Source organism: Malaclemys terrapin, chromosome 2 (genome assembly GCF_027887155.1).
Source record: "Malaclemys terrapin pileata isolate rMalTer1 chromosome 2, rMalTer1.hap1, whole genome shotgun sequence".
Taxonomy (NCBI): domain Eukaryota; kingdom Metazoa; phylum Chordata; order Testudines; family Emydidae; genus Malaclemys; species Malaclemys terrapin.
In genome coordinates this window covers 271,222,755-271,241,011 of record NC_071506.1, presented here as the reverse complement: position 1 = coordinate 271,241,011, position 18,257 = coordinate 271,222,755, and the positions used below count along the sequence as shown (strand labels likewise).

Genomic DNA, 18,257 nt, shown 5'->3' with positions numbered 1-18,257 from the left:
TTTGGAAGACAGAACAGTTGTTGTGGTGCTCTGTTGGCAAAGGCAGATGTTATTCCAAGCTGCTGGAGGAAAACCTGCAGGGTATGCAGCAGTATTCCAACTAATAGTTACTGAACAGCACCTCTGTGAGTGGAGTGAGCTAGTCAGCTATATTGAGGGCCTTGGAAAATATGCTCTTCCCAGCAGTGTGACTGACTACCTGGAGTTCTTGCTTCAGGAAAAGTTTGCAGCTATCAGCAGCCAGGATTGGGTCAGAAGCCGTGAGGGAATTAACATGATGCTGTGTTAGCTCACATACGGCTTACCCTGTTATGGCTGCACGCAAACACGCTGAAATCTGCCTGTTTACTCCACCTGGCACAGTTCTGAGCAATAACTGACACTACACTTGAACTGAAATGGACTAGATTTGGAAATAGTATACTGATTCTTTTCCTCTCTCACTCTCTCATACACAGTTCGCAGGCGACAGCATAGACCCAGGAGGAGTGATTACAGAGTGGCAGGAAAACACAAATGACCCTAGCAAACCTCTGAGACAACATTTAAAATAAACTTTACATCTGTTTATGAGTGTTTGAAATTCCAAGTCACCATTTTGAGCTCCATGTGGTGGGTCGGGAGGAGGAAGAGTGGGACGGGGAGGCCTGACTGTTGTGATACGGTCAGCCATTAGTGGCTAAACGCTGGTAGCTGGGTCTTACCATTTTTGCATTGCTTCTTACAGCAGAAATCCCTCCATTACTGTAATAGTACACTTTGAGTCATACACTTCCCAGGCTCTGGGGCAGCTTCTGTCTCTACCAAGTTCTCTGCAGGCTCTGTCGTGGGCTGTTCCACGGGAGAGGATCAAGGAGTTCTTCCAAGTAGGGACTGAGAATTTGCAGTTGAGCCTCATCCATAGCCTGCTCTGGGACTGGTTTCATTTAAAGTCACTTCATGCTGTTCACTGGGAACCTGCTGCTGGCTCCTGTCAGCCTTCATGCTGGATTCAGGGGCCAGCAGGGCATCATCTTGGCTTAACAGGTCACCATGAACCAAGGTTGGCTCCATGCTGGGCGCACTGCCCAGGACCCAGTCAAAGTCCTCATAAAATGGGCAAGTTGCCCGATATGCAGTTCTTGTCCCTGGTCTTCCAGTACTCACTCTTCAGCCTCTTAATGCACTCTCTGCTCTGATCACCTATCTGGAAAATTGGCAGAACCGCCAGCTTTTTAACTATCTGCTGTTACGTCTGGTCATTCCCGGAGCTTATTCTGAAGTCCACAGTTTTATGGGCTTCACCCCAGAGGTTTGTCAAAATCTGGCAGTGCTTCCGTGACAAGGAAGGCTTGATTGGTTCGCTCTCCGTTGCAAATCCAGGAGGCTCTCTGGTTGTGTGCTTGCAGATTGGTGATCAGACGAGAAGGGGTGAATGCGGACCTAAACTGCCGCCGTGTGTGTGTGTGTGTGTGTGTGGAAGTTCTTTTTTCAATAGAATTGCAGGTTGTTGGGATAAAAAGCACTAAAGAAGTTTTCCCATGGAATTGTGGGATATTTCTAGATGATTCCCAGGACCCAAATCAAGCAGGGCTGCATCTACACTGCAAAGCAGTAGGGCTCAGACCCTGGCTCCCAGCTTGACTCACATTGGGTCTGAGTCCTGGTTTAGTGCAATTGCAGTGGAGATGGAAGGGAAGGGGGTTAGGCTGGATTCCGAGCTCAAGCATGGACTTCCATTGCAGTGTAGACATCCCCTAAGAAGCCAGGAGTGAAATGGGTGGATTGCTTTGTAATCACCCTATTCTGTACGCTCCCCCTGAAGCTCTGGTATAGGCCACTGTTTGAGACAGGATGCTGGGCAAGATGGACCATAGTCTGACCCAGTATGGCCACTGTCTGTTTTAAAAATATATAAAGACGGTATCAGGTATTTCTTTTTACTTCTTGACAGGGCCGCCCAGAGGATTCAGGGGGCCTGGGGTCTTCGGCGGCAGGGGGCCATTGCCACCGAAGACCCGGCACTTCGGCGGCGGGTCCTGGAGCGGAAGGACCCCCCGCTGCCGAACTGCCGCCGAAGACCCAGAGCGAAAGAAGCTCCGGGGGCCCGTGCCCCGTGAGAGTTTTCCGGGGCCCCTGGAGCGAGTGAAGGACCCCACTCCAGGGGCCCCGAAAAACTCTCATGGGGGTCCCTGTGGGGCCTGGGGCAAATTGCTCCACTTGTCCTCCCCCTCTGGGCAGCCCTGCTTCTTGACCATCTCCCTGATAAAGAAGTGCTTTGTTCGTTGTAAGAATGCTCCGTTTTGCCCTCCTCATCCGTTCCACTGATGTATTAATCCTGTTGACGATGACTTTGCTGTTCTTTTATAACTGATGTCTAACAGGCCGATGCTGTTTCTCTCTGCTATACTACTCCTACTCCAATGTTTCTTCCACTTATGTAAAATCTTCCATAACCCTGGTCCTTATAATATCCCGGTTGGCTGGCTGTTTCACTGTGACTTCATTTATTCTCTTCCATGTCTCTGCGTGCTCAGTTACTCTTCTCCAGTATTATGGCTTTCATCAGTCCCTCTCCCCAATGACAGTAGCCTGTTGCCTGCCTTTCCTTTATGTGGGAAATGTTGGTATTGAAAAGATTGAGGAAGTACAATGTCTCTTACCATCATTATATACTTGTGTTACAGTAGTAATTACAGGCTGTAATAATGATCTCTGCTCTCCTTCAAAAGCATGTGCTTTGTCCGGGGTGTTTTGATCCTCCTTAGGTTCTGGAAAGGTGACCATTTGCAATTGGAGTCATAAATTACTTTGCATATCTGTTAGACCCTATTTTGCAAAAGCAGAGAAAAAGATGGACCAGTGCTTTCATTATCCATACTGGCTGAGTTGATGATAGATGTTTTCCCCCTCAAAGGCATCAAGGTTTATTTTAGTGTAGTGATCCTTGTAGGACACCGCTAACTTAACTCACACAACTGTCCGAAAGTGTTATATCTGCTATTGCTACAAATAAACACCCAAGATAGCTACGTTGGAAAGAGATTAGAGAGAAATATTCCTTTTTGTGTTCATTAACTTATTAATTAATTATTAGCACCTAGAAACCCCAGTCATAGACAAGGACCCCATTGTGCTTGGTACTGTACAAACACAGAGCAAAACAAGATGGTCTCTGCTCCAAAGAGCTTACAATCTAAGTATAAAACAAGAGACAGCAGGTGGATACAGACAGATCTATACAGGAACAAGGAAACATTGAGGCAGTATTGGTCAGCATGTTAGGCTGTGCTGTCAGCACACAGCACTTGGCCAGTTCCATCTTTTTCCCTGTATAGCCAGTTGCCATTTTGTCTCCATAGATGTCTCACACAGCAGCAGGGGAAAGAGAAACACTTAATAGGAAAACATGATTGCAAAGCTACAAAAAGTGGCAAGGGGACTTAGAACTGGGTGTACTACCTGGAATGACTTCACTGAAATTGAACATTTCAAGATTGAAGATTGTCAACTAACATAAAGTGAAGAACTTCTAAAGGAGCTTTTTGATCACTCTGCATGCTACACAGTTTTGCTGTTTTAATTCTACATGCAACTGCAATGAAGCTATGACTAAATTTGCTTTCTGTATTTGTTCTCTTGTTTGCAGTTGATTTGAAAAAAGACCTAGAAGAATATATCAAAAAAAATCTTCCAAGAAACACAAAGCTGGTAAGAAATGAAAAGCGAGAGGGGCTGATTCGGGGAAGAATGATTGGAGCATCTCATGCTACAGGTATACCCTGTCTTTTCTTTCCTTTAATCTTTTCTCCATACACCTAGGCAGCACCTGTGTTGTAGCCACAATCCGTCCAGCCAAGGAGTATCTGACATATTCCATATGGTGATCATCAGTAGTGCTTTTTGTTTAGGTAAAGGGGATGATGTTGAGTGATGTGATGCACTTGCTTTCCTTTAGTCGACTGAACTTACTGCCTATACAGCAATCTCTTGATGGATAAGGAGCAAGGGCAGAGAATCAGTCAGATTTCCTATAAGTCAGTACTTAGCATCACTTACTTTTCACCATCGGTGACAGTTGATGGATTAAAAACTTCCTAGGTTAAAGTGCATTTACAGGTTTAACTGTTCAAATAAAACTGTCCCCACATAAGATATGGCAGCTTGCTAGAAATGAAGTGCTTTCAAAAGAGTCGTACTCGGTACATAATGAATGAAAGGGAAGCTTTGAGAAGAGTAAGTGGCCACCGGATGTGATCATTCTTTCACTTTCCAGAGTTTGGAGACCTGGGCAGGATTAGGGAACAGTTTTCCTATAAAACAAAAGTAGATCAGGACTCTGGCTTTACCCGAATCATAGACTACTAAGGTTGGATGAGACCTCAGGAGGTCATCTAGTCCAGCCCTCTGCTTAAAGCAGGACCAATCCCAACTAAATCATCCCAGTCAGGGCTTTGTCAAGCTAGGCCTTAAAAACCTTGAAGAATGGAGATTCCACCACCTCCCTGGGTAACCCATTCCAGTGCTTCACCACACCCCTAGTGAAATAGTGTTTCCTGATATCCAGCCTAGACCTCCCCCACTGCAACTTCAGACCATTACTTCGTGTTCTGTCACCACTGAGAACAGCCGAGCTCCATCCTCTTTGGAACTCCCCTTCAGATAGTTGAAGGCTGCTATCAAATCTCCCCTCACTCTTCTCTTCTGTAGACTAAATAACCCCAGTTCCCTCAGCCTCTCCTCGTAAGTCATGTGCCCTAGCCCCCAATCGTTTTTGTTGCCCTCCGCTGGACTCTCTCCAATTTGTCCACATCCCTTCTGTAGTGTGGGGACCAAAACTGGATGCAATACTCCAGATGTGGCCTCACCGGTGCCGAATAGAAGGAAATAATCGCTTCCCTCCATCTGCTGGCAATGCTCCTTCTAATACAGCCCAATATGCTGTTGGCCTTCTTGGCAACAAGGGCACACTGCTGACTCATCCCTGTAATCCCCAGGTCCTTTTCTGCAGAACTGCTGCTTAGCCAGTTGGTCCCCAGCCGGTAGCGGTGCATGGGATTCTTCCTTCCTAAATGCAGGACTCTGCACTTGTCCTTGTTGAACCTCATCAGATTTCTTTTGGCCCAATCCTGCAATTTGTCTAGGTCACTCTGGACCCTCTCCTCACCTCTCCCCCCAGCTTAGTGCTGACTGTTTAAGCAGCTGGTCATAAGAAGTGGTGTCGACAGATTGTACAAGTTCTATATGATTAGCTTTCTTAAAAGTAGTAGGGATTTCATTTATGGGAAAATAATTTTTTTGCTAATGAAGAAAATAAATTGAAGCTTTCAGCTTGAGTCATGGGAAGGAAGTCCACCATCTGAATATCTTTTAAGCACCCTTCATGTGTGTTAGCTCCCCCACAAGAAACAAGAGGCACAAAGATCAGTCGGTACTTAGCAGTGTTGGCCAGAACCTGTCCTCACTTGCGTGTAAATCCAGAATAAATCAGTTGATTTCAGCGGATTTACACTGTGTAAGTGAAGGCAGAATTTTGCCTCTGCATGTGTTTAAAAACAAAACAAAAAAACCCTCAACCTTTTTATATAATCTTAAGTTTGGGGCCCAAATTGACCCAAGGTGTCCCTTTTAAATCTTATCAAAATTAAAACAATGAGGCAATTTACTTTTGCAGTAAATGGGTTCTCAATTAATTTAGATTAATTTGCTCTAATTGGGAAGAGCAACAGTGGTTCACGAACTTCGGTAAAACAGTGTAGGATTTTCCCTCTCCAAGTCGAGAGCAAAGCTCATTATATATTGGATAACGTACATGCAGAATACTTTGCCTCAAGTGACAGCTATTGAACTGTGAGGTATTTTGCTTTCTCATTAAGGCACTTTAGAAAAGCTCCCAAGTAAACTACTAATTCACAGGCATCGTTGAGCTACTTCTCACCTGTGGTATTTCAGTTGTCATTACAGCGATTAATTGGGATAGAATATATCTGTGCTTTATGTACCCAGGGAATATTTTATATTAATGTACATCATGGATAAATTCTTTGGCACGTGAGAAACTGTGTGCTACAAGATAATTTCTAAATTAGTCTGTTACTTGTTAGCATTGTAATAGCATGATCCAGAAAGAAAACCAGTATTGAAGTTCATAGGTTATTGACTTGAACATTACTTGTTACCTCTCTCTGTATCTAGATCATATACCACTCTCTTTACCATGATATGTATCCAGTCCTCTCCCATCTCTCCTCAATTATCCCAATATCACATCACTTTTCTCTTCTAAAATAAAATTTCAGAATAATTTTTACACTGACTAAGCCTGGAGATTGCTCCTTTATTCCCAGTGGTCCAGATTTTAACATCTCTAATTGTGGTGAATAGTCCCACACAAACTGATGGCTTTTACAAGGAGTAGGGTGTTACTTAATGTGAGTAAGACTAGCAAAATCTGGCCCTAATAATTTTGGCCCTGACTTTGCTCTTACATCACGGATTACTGGGTGCAGGGCTGATGAGAGAGGACAAAGAGGGGATAATTGTGCTGGGACCCTGAGTTCAAGGGGATCCCCAAAATGTCTAACAGTGCAAATAAAATCAAATAGGAGGGGGTGGGGCCCCAGCAAATATGATGCACCGGGATCCCAAATTTCTCTTGACTAGCCTGAAATTCTGTGGCCGTATTATGCAGGAGATGGGGCTCGATCATTATAATGGTCCCTTGTGGCCTTAAACTCCATGGATCTGCGATACATCAGTGTAAAACTGGTGTGTGGTCAGACTCAGACTCTGAGTTTAAGTAGTCTCTGTGTGTGTTTGTTTCATATATATAAAGTTTGTGAGGGTATATGGCAACAGAGCACTGAATCTGGCTAAAATGCTTACCAAAATATGAAACTTTGCCAAAGGAAGTATTATGAATAACTGCACATTTGAGCAAGAAATTACTTTAAATGTGAATAGCTAAGATTGATGATGTGAAACTTAGTTTGTCTGTGAACTAGCTGAATGAATGGTGTTTTCTTCTTGAGAGGTTCCTTATATGCTTATCGGAGCATGAGTGTCTTCTAATTATCTTCCCTTGCATTACACCTTCGGCCTCCACGGATTCTCTGTTGCATGAGTAAGATTGCACAACACTCCTTGTGGAGCTTTTTTGATAATCTTTTTTGGTACTTAATTGTCTTGTGATATCTGCTCTTCAGAGTCTTCCACCCCTCTGGCTACTCATGTCTAGCTCTCAGACAAGGGGATGCTTCCTTTGTTTGGCTTTTTGAGGATTGGTGTGGAGGTTTATAGTGGTAGGAGAGAATCCTCTGGGCCTTGTCAGGGTGGTGGAGAACCTGTTTGACCTGCGAAAAAATACCGGCAGTAATGGCCTGATCCAGGTCTCATTGAACTCAGCGCAAGGACTTCCTTGGACTTTAATGGGAGCTGGAACAGAATAAATGCAGTAATTAAAAATTGTTGGAGTGAGGGTGGAACAAGAGTTGTTTCATTCTCACAGCAGGGGAGTCAGAAGTGCTTCCCTTTATTGTTATTGCACTGTGCTTCTCTCACAGTCTGTGCAGTATATGTAGAATCATATGTATTACTTTGTAATCAGTATTATTGCCGATAGTAAAGTTCTGTACTCTGCTCCTTCAGGCTAGATGGTAAGATTTCTCTGCAGGAAACCCTTTAGCAGCAGTGGACTCAGATGATTGCTACCATCAAAGTTTTGTTTGAAGATTGTATTCCCCCCCTCCCCAGCTATATTTGATATATTTGGTACCAATACCTGTAAAAGTGCTGCTATCTTTACAATGCAATATATCAGTGGATTTCTTTAGATAGTCATCTCTAGATCGGGATTATATCTTCTTCTATTGTGTATGCTTTCAGTCCTCTATTAGAAATAATTTGTGTATATATTCAGTGTTATCACAGACCTGCATATTTTGTATGTTTTTTGTTCTTCTCAGGAAAAGTGCTGGTGTTCCTGGACAGCCACTGTGAAGTGAATGAGATGTGGTTACAACCTTTGCTGACTCCAATCAGAGAAGACCGCAAGACAGTGGTGTGCCCTGTGATTGACATAATCAGTGCTGACACGCTTATCTACAGCTCTTCCCCAGTTGTGCGTGGAGGGTTTAACTGGGGTCTGCACTTTAAATGGGATCTTGTTCCTTTGTCAGAATTAGAAGGACCTGAGGGAGCCACTGCGCCAATCAAGTAAGATTTCTGCTGCCTGTTGGGAACAAGCTGACAATTATAAGTAACATGCTGTAAATAGAGACCAGCTCGTAAATGAGAAGTGTATCTTTAAGAGCAGAGACTTACATTGCCAAGGGTCGGTCTGTCTCTTCATTTTTATTGAGTTAGTTTAAGAGAAAATTAAACTTTAACAACAGGAAAAGGCTAGCTTAGCCTAATTTGCCTGCTTTTAAAGGGCAAGAAAAACACCTTTTTAGAGATTTATATAACACCACATTTGCCATGTTGCTCTACAGACAGCTAAGACCTGATCTGTGTGAAGAGTTTACAGGCTATTCTATATTAAATATGTACTATCCAGTACCTTAATATTATAACTATGTATTGGTGTATGATTGCCTTAATGATGGTTATTTTTATTATCAACTCTGCCATAGTGATATGCTGTGTATCCATCTGGCATGAGCTCTGGAACTTCCATGGCCACATGTTAACGACATGCTAGCTTTGGAAAATTCTTTTTTTGTAACAAGAAGGCAAGTGTCGTGGTCAATGATAGAACTGTTGTACCAGTTTTACTCAAGAGCTTTCATGTCAAGATTCCGTTCTTTCTGTTCAGATAGCTTTTACATTTTTTTTTCTTTTCGATTAGCATTTATCTTGGCATAAAGCTTTCTACTTCAACATGCACAGATGCAAAAGCTGCCTCAAACCATTAGCCACGCCATCGAGCTTTGTGGTGAATGCGTTGAAATCGTCTATCCTTTCTATAGTCAACCCTTCGAGTCTGGCCTGAAGTGCTTCCCAGGGTCATGCTTCAAGGCTAAAGCTTGAGTAAAGATGAGCACTAGGACTTGGCAGCACTTTCTTTGATGTTTCTACCATACCATAGGTGTCTGGTGGCCCATCAGAAGTAAACAGTATCAGTCCATTTCCTACTGGACGTGTCCATGTTATAAAATTGCCACCACCTTTGGAAACTTTGTCTTAGCAGAGAGGGCAGATATTCACTAAGCACTGCAGTAGAAATGGCTTGTACAGGGGAATCCGTCCAAGAGCAAGGCTGAAGTTGGCAGAGCAATGTGGAGAAGCTGATGTGTTGCATATCTTCTCTAGTTTAGAGGTCTTCAGTCTCTCGGGCTGTTAACCCAGCACCGTTCATTGGCACTAGGTTGACTTCATAAAAAGGAAGCTTTAATTTCATCAAAACAATTAAACTAATTTCTGGCAGAATTTTAGTGCTTTATTACATTTTATCGCTGGGATGGGCTCTGAAACCTGACTGTGTGTTCTTATCCTTCTCTGCCCTTGGAATGTGAATTAACAATGCTTCAAGCTGACATAAGCGGCTCCAACACTGGGTTTTCTGCTGTAGTTTGAATACTGCGTGCGTCAGGTTTTCCACATCGGGTTTTCCCATCACATGGCTTGATCTAAGGAAACCAAGAAACTTCTCATGGTATTTCTTAATAAACTGTCTCAGCAATAATCTATTTGGGAAGAGATCACTGTAGGTATTTCTGAAGTTAATAGAAGACGACACATGGGAGAAAACTGGAGGAAATCCATCAAAGAGAATTTTAAATTAGGAACCTTGACTAGAGATAATCCACCATGTGCCTGAAGATGCAGTCCTCTGTGTAGGCAAAGCTGCCACTGTCTTCCAAGGATTCTGGGATTGAGCCCAGAGACAACATTGGTACTTAAATGGAGTCCCATTGTCTACGATGACTCAATTTCCTGAGTTTGAGAATGACTTTCCTATTTAGAGAAGCTCTCGCATTGCTTAAACAATATCCTAAAAGTTTGTTTTTAAAAATCTCTGAATATCACTTTCCACCTAATGGAAAGCTTTTTGTTTTGTCATCTGTTTAGAAATCTTCATAATCCAAATGTGCTGGATTCTTCTCTACCCAGATGTTAGAGGGACAAATCCTACAGCAGAAGCCCATGTCAGAACAAACAAGGGAATCCAGACTTAGGGCTGCTTACCCTGGACACTTTTTTATTGCATTTTTACTGACTAGGATTGTGGAATGCCTGTGTCTAGCCACTGTCATATGGCATGATTGCATGGATTGCTCTTCCCTCCCCGCGCCTTACACTTTGCCAGGGCAACAGCAGACAGGGACTTCCTGCTTATAAAAAGAGGTATTGGTCATACAGGAGCAGTTTAGGATGTAGGTTGTAGAATAGTAACTAATGTACAGATGTTTACAAAATATATTGGCATAGTAAAAATGCTACATAAGAGGCATTACATAGAAGGGACAAAGAACTGGAAAACCTCCAGAGAGAACAAAAACTCAGTGGTAGAAGAGTTATAACAATCGGGGGATAACCTGATGATTTTATTAATGATGAAACATCAGTATTCCTGATTTTAAATTGAGCTTGTGAGACAAGATAAATCATTTAATTACACCCCATTAGGTTTATTGGATTGTGTACTTTAAGCTTGATCCTTGTTTCACATAGAAAGGGAATTATTACTACTTTCAGGTGATACCAGTAACTACAGTGTACACTGGAATGTATTATTTTTTCCCCAGTCAGGTCAGGACCAGCCTGTATAAGCCCTTTGTTCATGAGGGGGAAGTATACAATCATTTTGATTTGTACACACATCACTGTACATTTGTACGTATAATGAACAAGTACATCCATACATTTTAGATCAAGAGCAACATAATCAATTAACCAGAAAATGTAGGTACTGTGTCAGAGCTAAAGAGACAAAAATATAACCTGACTGGATACTAGGCAGGGTTGCAGTGCACTTACGCTGGTGATCTCATTGCAAAAGAGTAATTTGGCTTCTATGCAGCCAGCTATTTGTGTTTGAAGGAAGACTGAGGGCTTGTCTTTGTAGCCCTGCATTTTGGACAACGGGCGTGTGGATGGCAGTGTGCACTAGATACTGTGCTGTAACTCCCCCGTGTGGGTGCTGTGGGCACAAACTAAAAGGTACCTCGCTCGTATTAACTTAGTGCTATTTAAAGGTACACAGCAAATAAATTTATGTTGTACAGTTATATGTGATGGAACAGTGAGAGATCACAGATCATATTTATACACTTTCCTTTAAAAATAAATAAATTATAGGATCTTTTGAGACCTGATCTGATTACTTCAATCCTGCAGTCGTAGTCAATGGGGTCCAACCATCTGGATCCAGTAATAGGACTGGGGACTTGATGATTAAGCTAGAGTAACTTTTTTTTTATTAAAATGAGTGTGTAGACCATGGGCGCTCATTTTAATCTTTTTCCTCTTCTAGGTCACCTACTATGGCAGGAGGCTTGTTTGCTATGGATAGAGAATACTTCAATGAACTTGGACAGTATGATAGTGGTATGGACATCTGGGGAGGAGAAAATCTAGAAATATCATTTCGGGTAATAATTGGTTTGTATTACAGTAGGTGCTCCACTTGTTCCCTTACCTAAGCAGAGATTCATTAGCGCTGGAATTGCTATTTGCATATTGAAGCTATATAGGGCCTTCATTTTCCTTTCAAAGGATGCTTTCAACTTACAAAATAACACTCCGAAATTTCTGATCCACTACTGTTACAACTAATTTGATTGTAACTGGAAGTTTAAAGTGGGGGAAAATGTTCTCCCTTTTGACTTTTATTCTATAGCACTTGTCTTCTTATCTTTAGTCACTTTCACAGTTTCCTCTTTTGTTTGTCTGGGTCTTTCACACAGCATATGGAGAGAGAGAGAGAGAGAGACTTAGAGAATATGGTTTATAAAATGACAAATTTGGCAGGAGGAGACACGGGCAGATATACTGCGTGAAACTACGTTTAATTCAGTTTGTGAAATTGTCTCAACTTCAAGCTGCCAGGTGCCCTTTTAATATAAACAGGTTTATTTACATAACATTTCTATAGGCTTAGGGGCTTTACAGACATGCTAGAATCGTTCTCAGAGGAGCTTGAAACACAGTTTAGACAGGTACTGTACAAATTAGGGAACATGCAGAAGATTAGCCTCAGAGCTGTTGAAGAAAGATAGGCAGAAAGTTACTATCGGCAGGTTCCACTGTAGTTGGTTCATTAGGCTTGTTTTACATTTATCTCCTCTTTGTTCACAGGGTAGAGATTTTAAAAATAATTAAACTGCTTTGAACTTTTGTCAAACAAGTAGTAGGCACCTTTGGGTTTATAAGGAATGTTGATTCAGTCATTACTATGGACAAATATGAGGCAGGGACTCGTTAAGGAAACGAGCACTGGCAAATGTTTCTTAGCCCCTGCTGTACAAAATAAAAATACTTCAAACAAATCTGTTTGCAAATTGAGTCATGATAGGGACAAAGTACGTAGGTCACATTTACAGGATGTTGAGCTGAACACTGGAAATCAGTGACTTTGAAAACAAATTTGGGGTTATGGTGGAAAACCAGCTGAACTGGGGTTCGTATAGTGATGCTGTGGCTACAGGCCTAACTCAATCCTTGGATGTATAAGAAGGAGCATATTGAGTAGAAGGTGGGAGGTGGTTACCTCTATACAGCGTTGATGAGATTATTACTGAAATACTGTGTCCAAGTGCAGCATGCCTACTTGAAAAATTGGAAAGGATTCAGAATAGAGTTGTTAGAAGAATTCAGGGCCTGGAAAATCTGCTTTCCAGTGAGAGACTTAGGAAGCTCAATCTATTTATCTTATCCAAGAGGAGGTGAAGAGGTGACTTGATGAGTCTGTAAGTACCTACTTGGGAGAAGATTTCTGAGAGTCAAGGGCTCTTTAGTCTAGCAGACAAACACATAACAAAATCCAGTGGCTGGAAACTGAAGTTAGGAAAAACTCAGAATGGAAGCAAGGTGCAAACTAAAGATTGAATATCTTTCTAAAACAGGTGTTCTATCTCAATCAGAAATTATGGGCTTAATGCAGGAATTATTGGTTGACATTCTCTGGCCTGTGTTATGTAGGTCAGACTAGATCATCAATATGGTCTTTTCTGGCCTTAAAATTCCTGAATTTTACTACCAGAAAGAAGGTAAAGTAGGGCAAACATTTTTAACTCCTGCACCCAAAAGGGATTACATGTCACACACATGTATGTGTGTCTGCATACAGCACATATGGGAAATCTGTTTTAAACAACCACTTACAGGACTTAACAGTGTTTGCTTAACAGAGGTTGTTCTACTAAGGTGGAGAAAAAATGTACTTATTATGTTTTTGGGGATACTCTGAAATGGACAGGAGATTGACTAATCAGGATGATGATCAGTTATACAGGTTACTGTGTGCGCACATGTACTGTAGCAGGAACAGTAGGGATGCTGACGTTAAGGTTAAATAATTAACCTTATACTAGCATAATAAATAAATAGTCCATTCTAATACCTGGTCTACACTTCAGTTATACCAGTATGACTGTCAGAAGTGTGATAATTTTTTTTTTTTTAAAACCAATTTATAGTTATACTCGTACAAGTCCTAGTGTGGACACAGTGATACTGGTATAAAGGTGCCCCACATGTATGGGAATAGCTAAACTGTTATAAAGCACTTTTATACTACTATCACTATGTCCACGCTATCGGGGTTGGACCTGTATACTTAAGCCTTGTCTGCAGTACTGGGTTAACCTGTATTGTCACCTATAACTTTCTAAACTTTCGCTTTTGTCCCGAAACGTTCTGTGTTTGGTCTTTTGTCTGAAAACTAAATATTGAAAGCTTGAAAAACATTGTGGCTCTTTCTAATGGAAAGGAGAGTGGGAGAAAATATGTGCTGTTTTTAAAAAGTGCTTGCAACATTTTATTTTGAACAACCCTAAAAAGTGGCACGGAGGTGATATAGGCAAATTGATATGAAAATTGCCTTTTTCAAAGAGTAAAGCCTTGCCTTTTTCCACCCATAGGAAATTGGTTTTGATTTGACGGAGAGATGAGCCTTTAAAAACTGAATACTGAGCATACACAATTCTACCATAACTATCCCCTTAAAAAAAAATAAGTATTGAACCTTTTTTGTACTCTACACTGAAGTGTCTTCTGCTTTCTTGTGGACAGATCTGGATGTGTGGGGGTAGACTTCTGATCATCCCTTGCTCCAGGGTTGGACACATATTCCGTAAAAGGCGCCCCTATGGCTCACCGGGGGGGAAGGATACCATGGCACATAACTCTCTGCGCTTGGCACACGTATGGATGGATGAATATAAGGTAAGACAAAAATTACAGCGTTTGAAATGGGAGTGTTAATTGAATTGTTCCAGTTTATGATAACACACCTTCCTTTGTCTGATGAGATACCAGATGTGCACGATTCTCGTTCCTGTGATTCGGCTTCTTAGTGTGAGATACACAGAAATTCCTAAGTTCTATACATCTTTTTGGCTTCTGAGGTCAGCATTAGGGACTAGAGGCACCAGCCAATCCCACTTCTTGTCCAAAAAGGACTTCACCTACTGATTGTATGAGTACTCTACTTCAGTTCTGTGCCTTTTTTTCTTGTATCAGCTGTGGCGTTCTCCAGCTTTTTCTATTCTTGTTCTCTGAAAGCTGCCAGGGTCTTTTGTTACAGCAGATTTAGGGATGGAAGGCAGGTCTGAAGATATTTCCATGCTTATACATATAATAAAAGTGCTAAGGTAATGATATTGACTGAAGCTGTAGTGGGATGACTGATCTAGAAGAGAGATATAGAAAGATTTAGTGTAGATGGTCTGTTTTCCTCTGTTTTTTTCAGCAGAGAGTTCAACAGCAGCATTTAGTAAATAATCAAAAATACTATATGATTGAGAGGGAAAAGGGAAATAGTAAAAATTGCATTTTAATTTTTACATTCATGAGGAGTTGTAAATTATGTATTCATGCTATATGAGATACAAATATGCAATACAAAAAAAGCAAAATATCATAGTTACACTTTTAAGGATACGATGAGGACTACACTGAATATCCCACTTCATTAATACTTTTATTGAAAAAAGGAACAGATACAATAATACACAGAATTATGTATTTGATACAGAAAAGTCTAACCTAATTCTTTCTTATGACAGTGTACAATTGCCCCGGATTCCATTTCACTATATACATGTTATGTCTTGTGCTAGATTGTATTAGCCTTGCTCTTATAGCTTCTTTGTACCTGCTACAGAAATTTCAGTGATATTAACTTTGCAAGCAACTTCATAATTAACAAGTATCTCAGTAATGATGAATATATAGTCTTAATTAGTGTCGGACAGAAGACCAGAAGATTAAAAATAGCACTAGACTGTCATTATCTCCAGCAAGTTCCAGACATTGTTTAAAGTGCAGGTTTACCCAGCGAAGTGTCAGGGTTCCATGCTTATTGTATCCTAAAGAATGCATATGAAATTAGCCAGTGTCTTTTCTGTTTTACCTGAAAACTCAGTCTAGGATGTGAGAATCAACATGGGAATTTTACTTTTCATACATCACCAGTAATAATGATTCTGTAATCTCATTAGCTCTCATTGCACCTCTGTTGGGGTTGCACAGGTGTAACTGAGGGCATAATTTAGCCTCTAGAATCTTTATTACTAGGGATGAGGCAGGATAAGGACAGAACCCATCTTAACTCCAGGAGCCCAGATTAAAGACCTGGTCCTGTAAATGCATGTGGATGTGAATATCTCCAATCACATGAGTAGTCCTATTGAAGTAAGTGAGACTGACCACATGAATAACATCATTCATATGCAAGAACAAGCCCTAAACTTGCATGTGTGGCAGTTAGACAATAAGTCATTTTTTGACTTGTAAACCAAACAAATTTGTTATGGAAATCATAGAGGCACAATAAACATTGACTCTAAAATGACATTATGGAATTTTGAAGGACTTGGAGGAGAGGAAGGTGATCAGGAACAGTTAACATGGATTCACCAAGGGCAAGTCATGCCTGACCAACCTGATTGCCTTCTGTGATGAGATAACTGGCTCTGTGGCTATGGAGAAAGTAGTGGATGTGATATACCTTGACTTTAGTAAAGCTTTTGATATGGTCTCCCACAGTATTCTTGCCAGCAAGTTAAAAAAGTATGGATTGGATGAATGGACTATAAGGTGGATAGAAAACTGGCTAGCTCGTTGGGCTCAATGGGTAGTGCTCAACGGCTCCATGTCTAGTTGGCAGCTGGTATCAAGTGAAGTGCCTCAGAGGTCTGTCCTGGGACCGTTTTTGTTCAACATCTTCATTAATGATCTGGAGGAAGGGATGGATTGCTCCCTCAGCAAGTTTGCAGATGACACTAAGCTGTGGGGAGAGGTAGAGACGCTGGAGGGTAGTGATAGGGTCCAGAGTGACCTAGACAAATTGGAGGATTGGGCCAAAAAGAAATCTGATGAGGTTCAGCAAAGACAAGTGCAGAGTCCTGCACTTAGGACGGAAGAATCCCATGCATTGCTACAGGCTGGGGGCCGACTGGCTAAGCGGCAGTTCTACAGAAAAGGACCTGGGGATTATAGTGGACGAGAAGCTGGATATGAGTCAACAGTGTGCCTTGTTGCCAAGAAGGCTAACAGTACATTGGGCTGCATTAATAGGAACATTGCCAGCAGATTGAGGAAAGTGATTATTCCTCTTTATTCGGCACTGGTGAGACCACATCTGGAGTATTGTCCAGTTTTGCCCCCCCCCCCCCACTACCGATAGGATGTGGACAAATTGGAGAGAGTCCAGCGGAGGGCAACAAAAATGATTAGGGGGCTGTGGCACATGACTTACGAGGAGAGGCTGAGGGAACTGGGGTTATTCAGTCTGCAGAAGAGAAGAGTGAGGGGGGGATTTGAGAGCAGCCTTCAACTACCTGAAGGGGGGTTCCAAAGAGGATGTAGCTCGGCTGTTCTCAGTGGTGGCAGATGACAGAACAAGAAGCAGTGGTCTCAAGTTGCAGTGGGGGAGGTCTAGGTTGGATATTAGGAAAAACTATTTCGCTAGGAGGGTGGTGAAGCACTGGAATGGGTTACCTAGGGAGGTGGTGGAATCTCCCTCCTTAGAGGCGTGACAAAGCCGTGTCTGGGATGAGTTAGTTGGGGTTGGTCCTGCTTTGAGCAGGGGGTTGGACTAGATGACCTCCTGAGGTCTCTTCCAACCCTGGTGTTCTATGATTCTAATTCCAATTTTCAGAGAAGAACTAATACTTATACTTTAAGTCAGTGGTTAAATGGAACAGGTATGTAGTTTAATGCATTGGATTAATCACTGTTTAAAATTGGTACTAGAAGTAATGTAAATAGTTCTGATCGGATATTTTCTCCTATTTCTTTTCTATGTAGGAACAGTATTTTGCTCTAAGACCTGAACTAAGGGCCAGGAATTATGGAAACATTACTGACCGTGTGGAGTTGAGGAAAAAAATGAACTGCAAGTCATTTAAATGGTATTTAGATAAAATCTACCCAGAGATGCAAATATCTGGGCCCAATGCCAAAGCTCAGCAACCAGTTTTTATTAACAGAGGGCAAAAACGACCAAAAATACTGCGGCGCGGAAGGGTAAGACACTGTTCAACTTCTTTAGAAAATCCTTCGATTTCCCCCTGCTCTTTTTAGGTAGTTTTGAAACTTATTGTGATGGTGCACATAGAAGTAAGTACAGTAAATTGTTTTCACAGGCGGTGAATTGGTGTATACTGTAATAAAAGTTAGTTTTGTCTTGAAAATGTCAAATTTTGTATATTTATCCAGAGGTAAATTGGAAAAGGCCCCTTTGTGTAAGCCAGGTTCTTTTCAGATGGTACAGTACTGAAGCAATGTCTTTCCCTTTTCAGCTTTAAAGTTTATGTAGGACACTTTCATGACTGACCACTGGTTCTGAGAGTAGATTTGGGTTGAGAAGAACCTACCCCGAGACTTTCACACTTTTTGTTTATCATAGATGTACAATGTAATTAGCTTTCCTCAGTCAATACTTTTATTCAACAGTTTTTTGCAAAGATGAAAAGTCACATCTGACTGAAAATGCCTCTCTTGCCCATAAGGTGAGGCTAAGTAAGAAATCTTACTCTTAGATGTTCAGTGAAAGTATTTGGTGTATTAGTGGAAACCTAGCAATAAACACCATCAAGAAGGATATGGTG

General features: G+C 41.5%; 1 protein-coding gene across 2 annotated transcripts in view; it reads left to right on the top strand.

The window, feature by feature from the left end:
• The window catches only part of GALNT11 (polypeptide N-acetylgalactosaminyltransferase 11), an 80,018-nt gene that overhangs the window by 39,590 nt on the left and 22,171 nt on the right, over nt 1-18,257 (top strand). For both annotated transcript variants that reach the window (XM_054021183.1, XM_054021184.1), the window contains exons 5-9: nt 3,629-3,754; nt 7,944-8,193; nt 11,456-11,573; nt 14,215-14,367; nt 17,455-17,673. In XM_054021183.1, the coding sequence (XP_053877158.1) occupies nt 3,629-3,754; nt 7,944-8,193; nt 11,456-11,573; nt 14,215-14,367; nt 17,455-17,673 (866 nt within the window). The remainder of the gene's footprint in view (nt 1-3,628; nt 3,755-7,943; nt 8,194-11,455; nt 11,574-14,214; nt 14,368-17,454; nt 17,674-18,257) is intronic.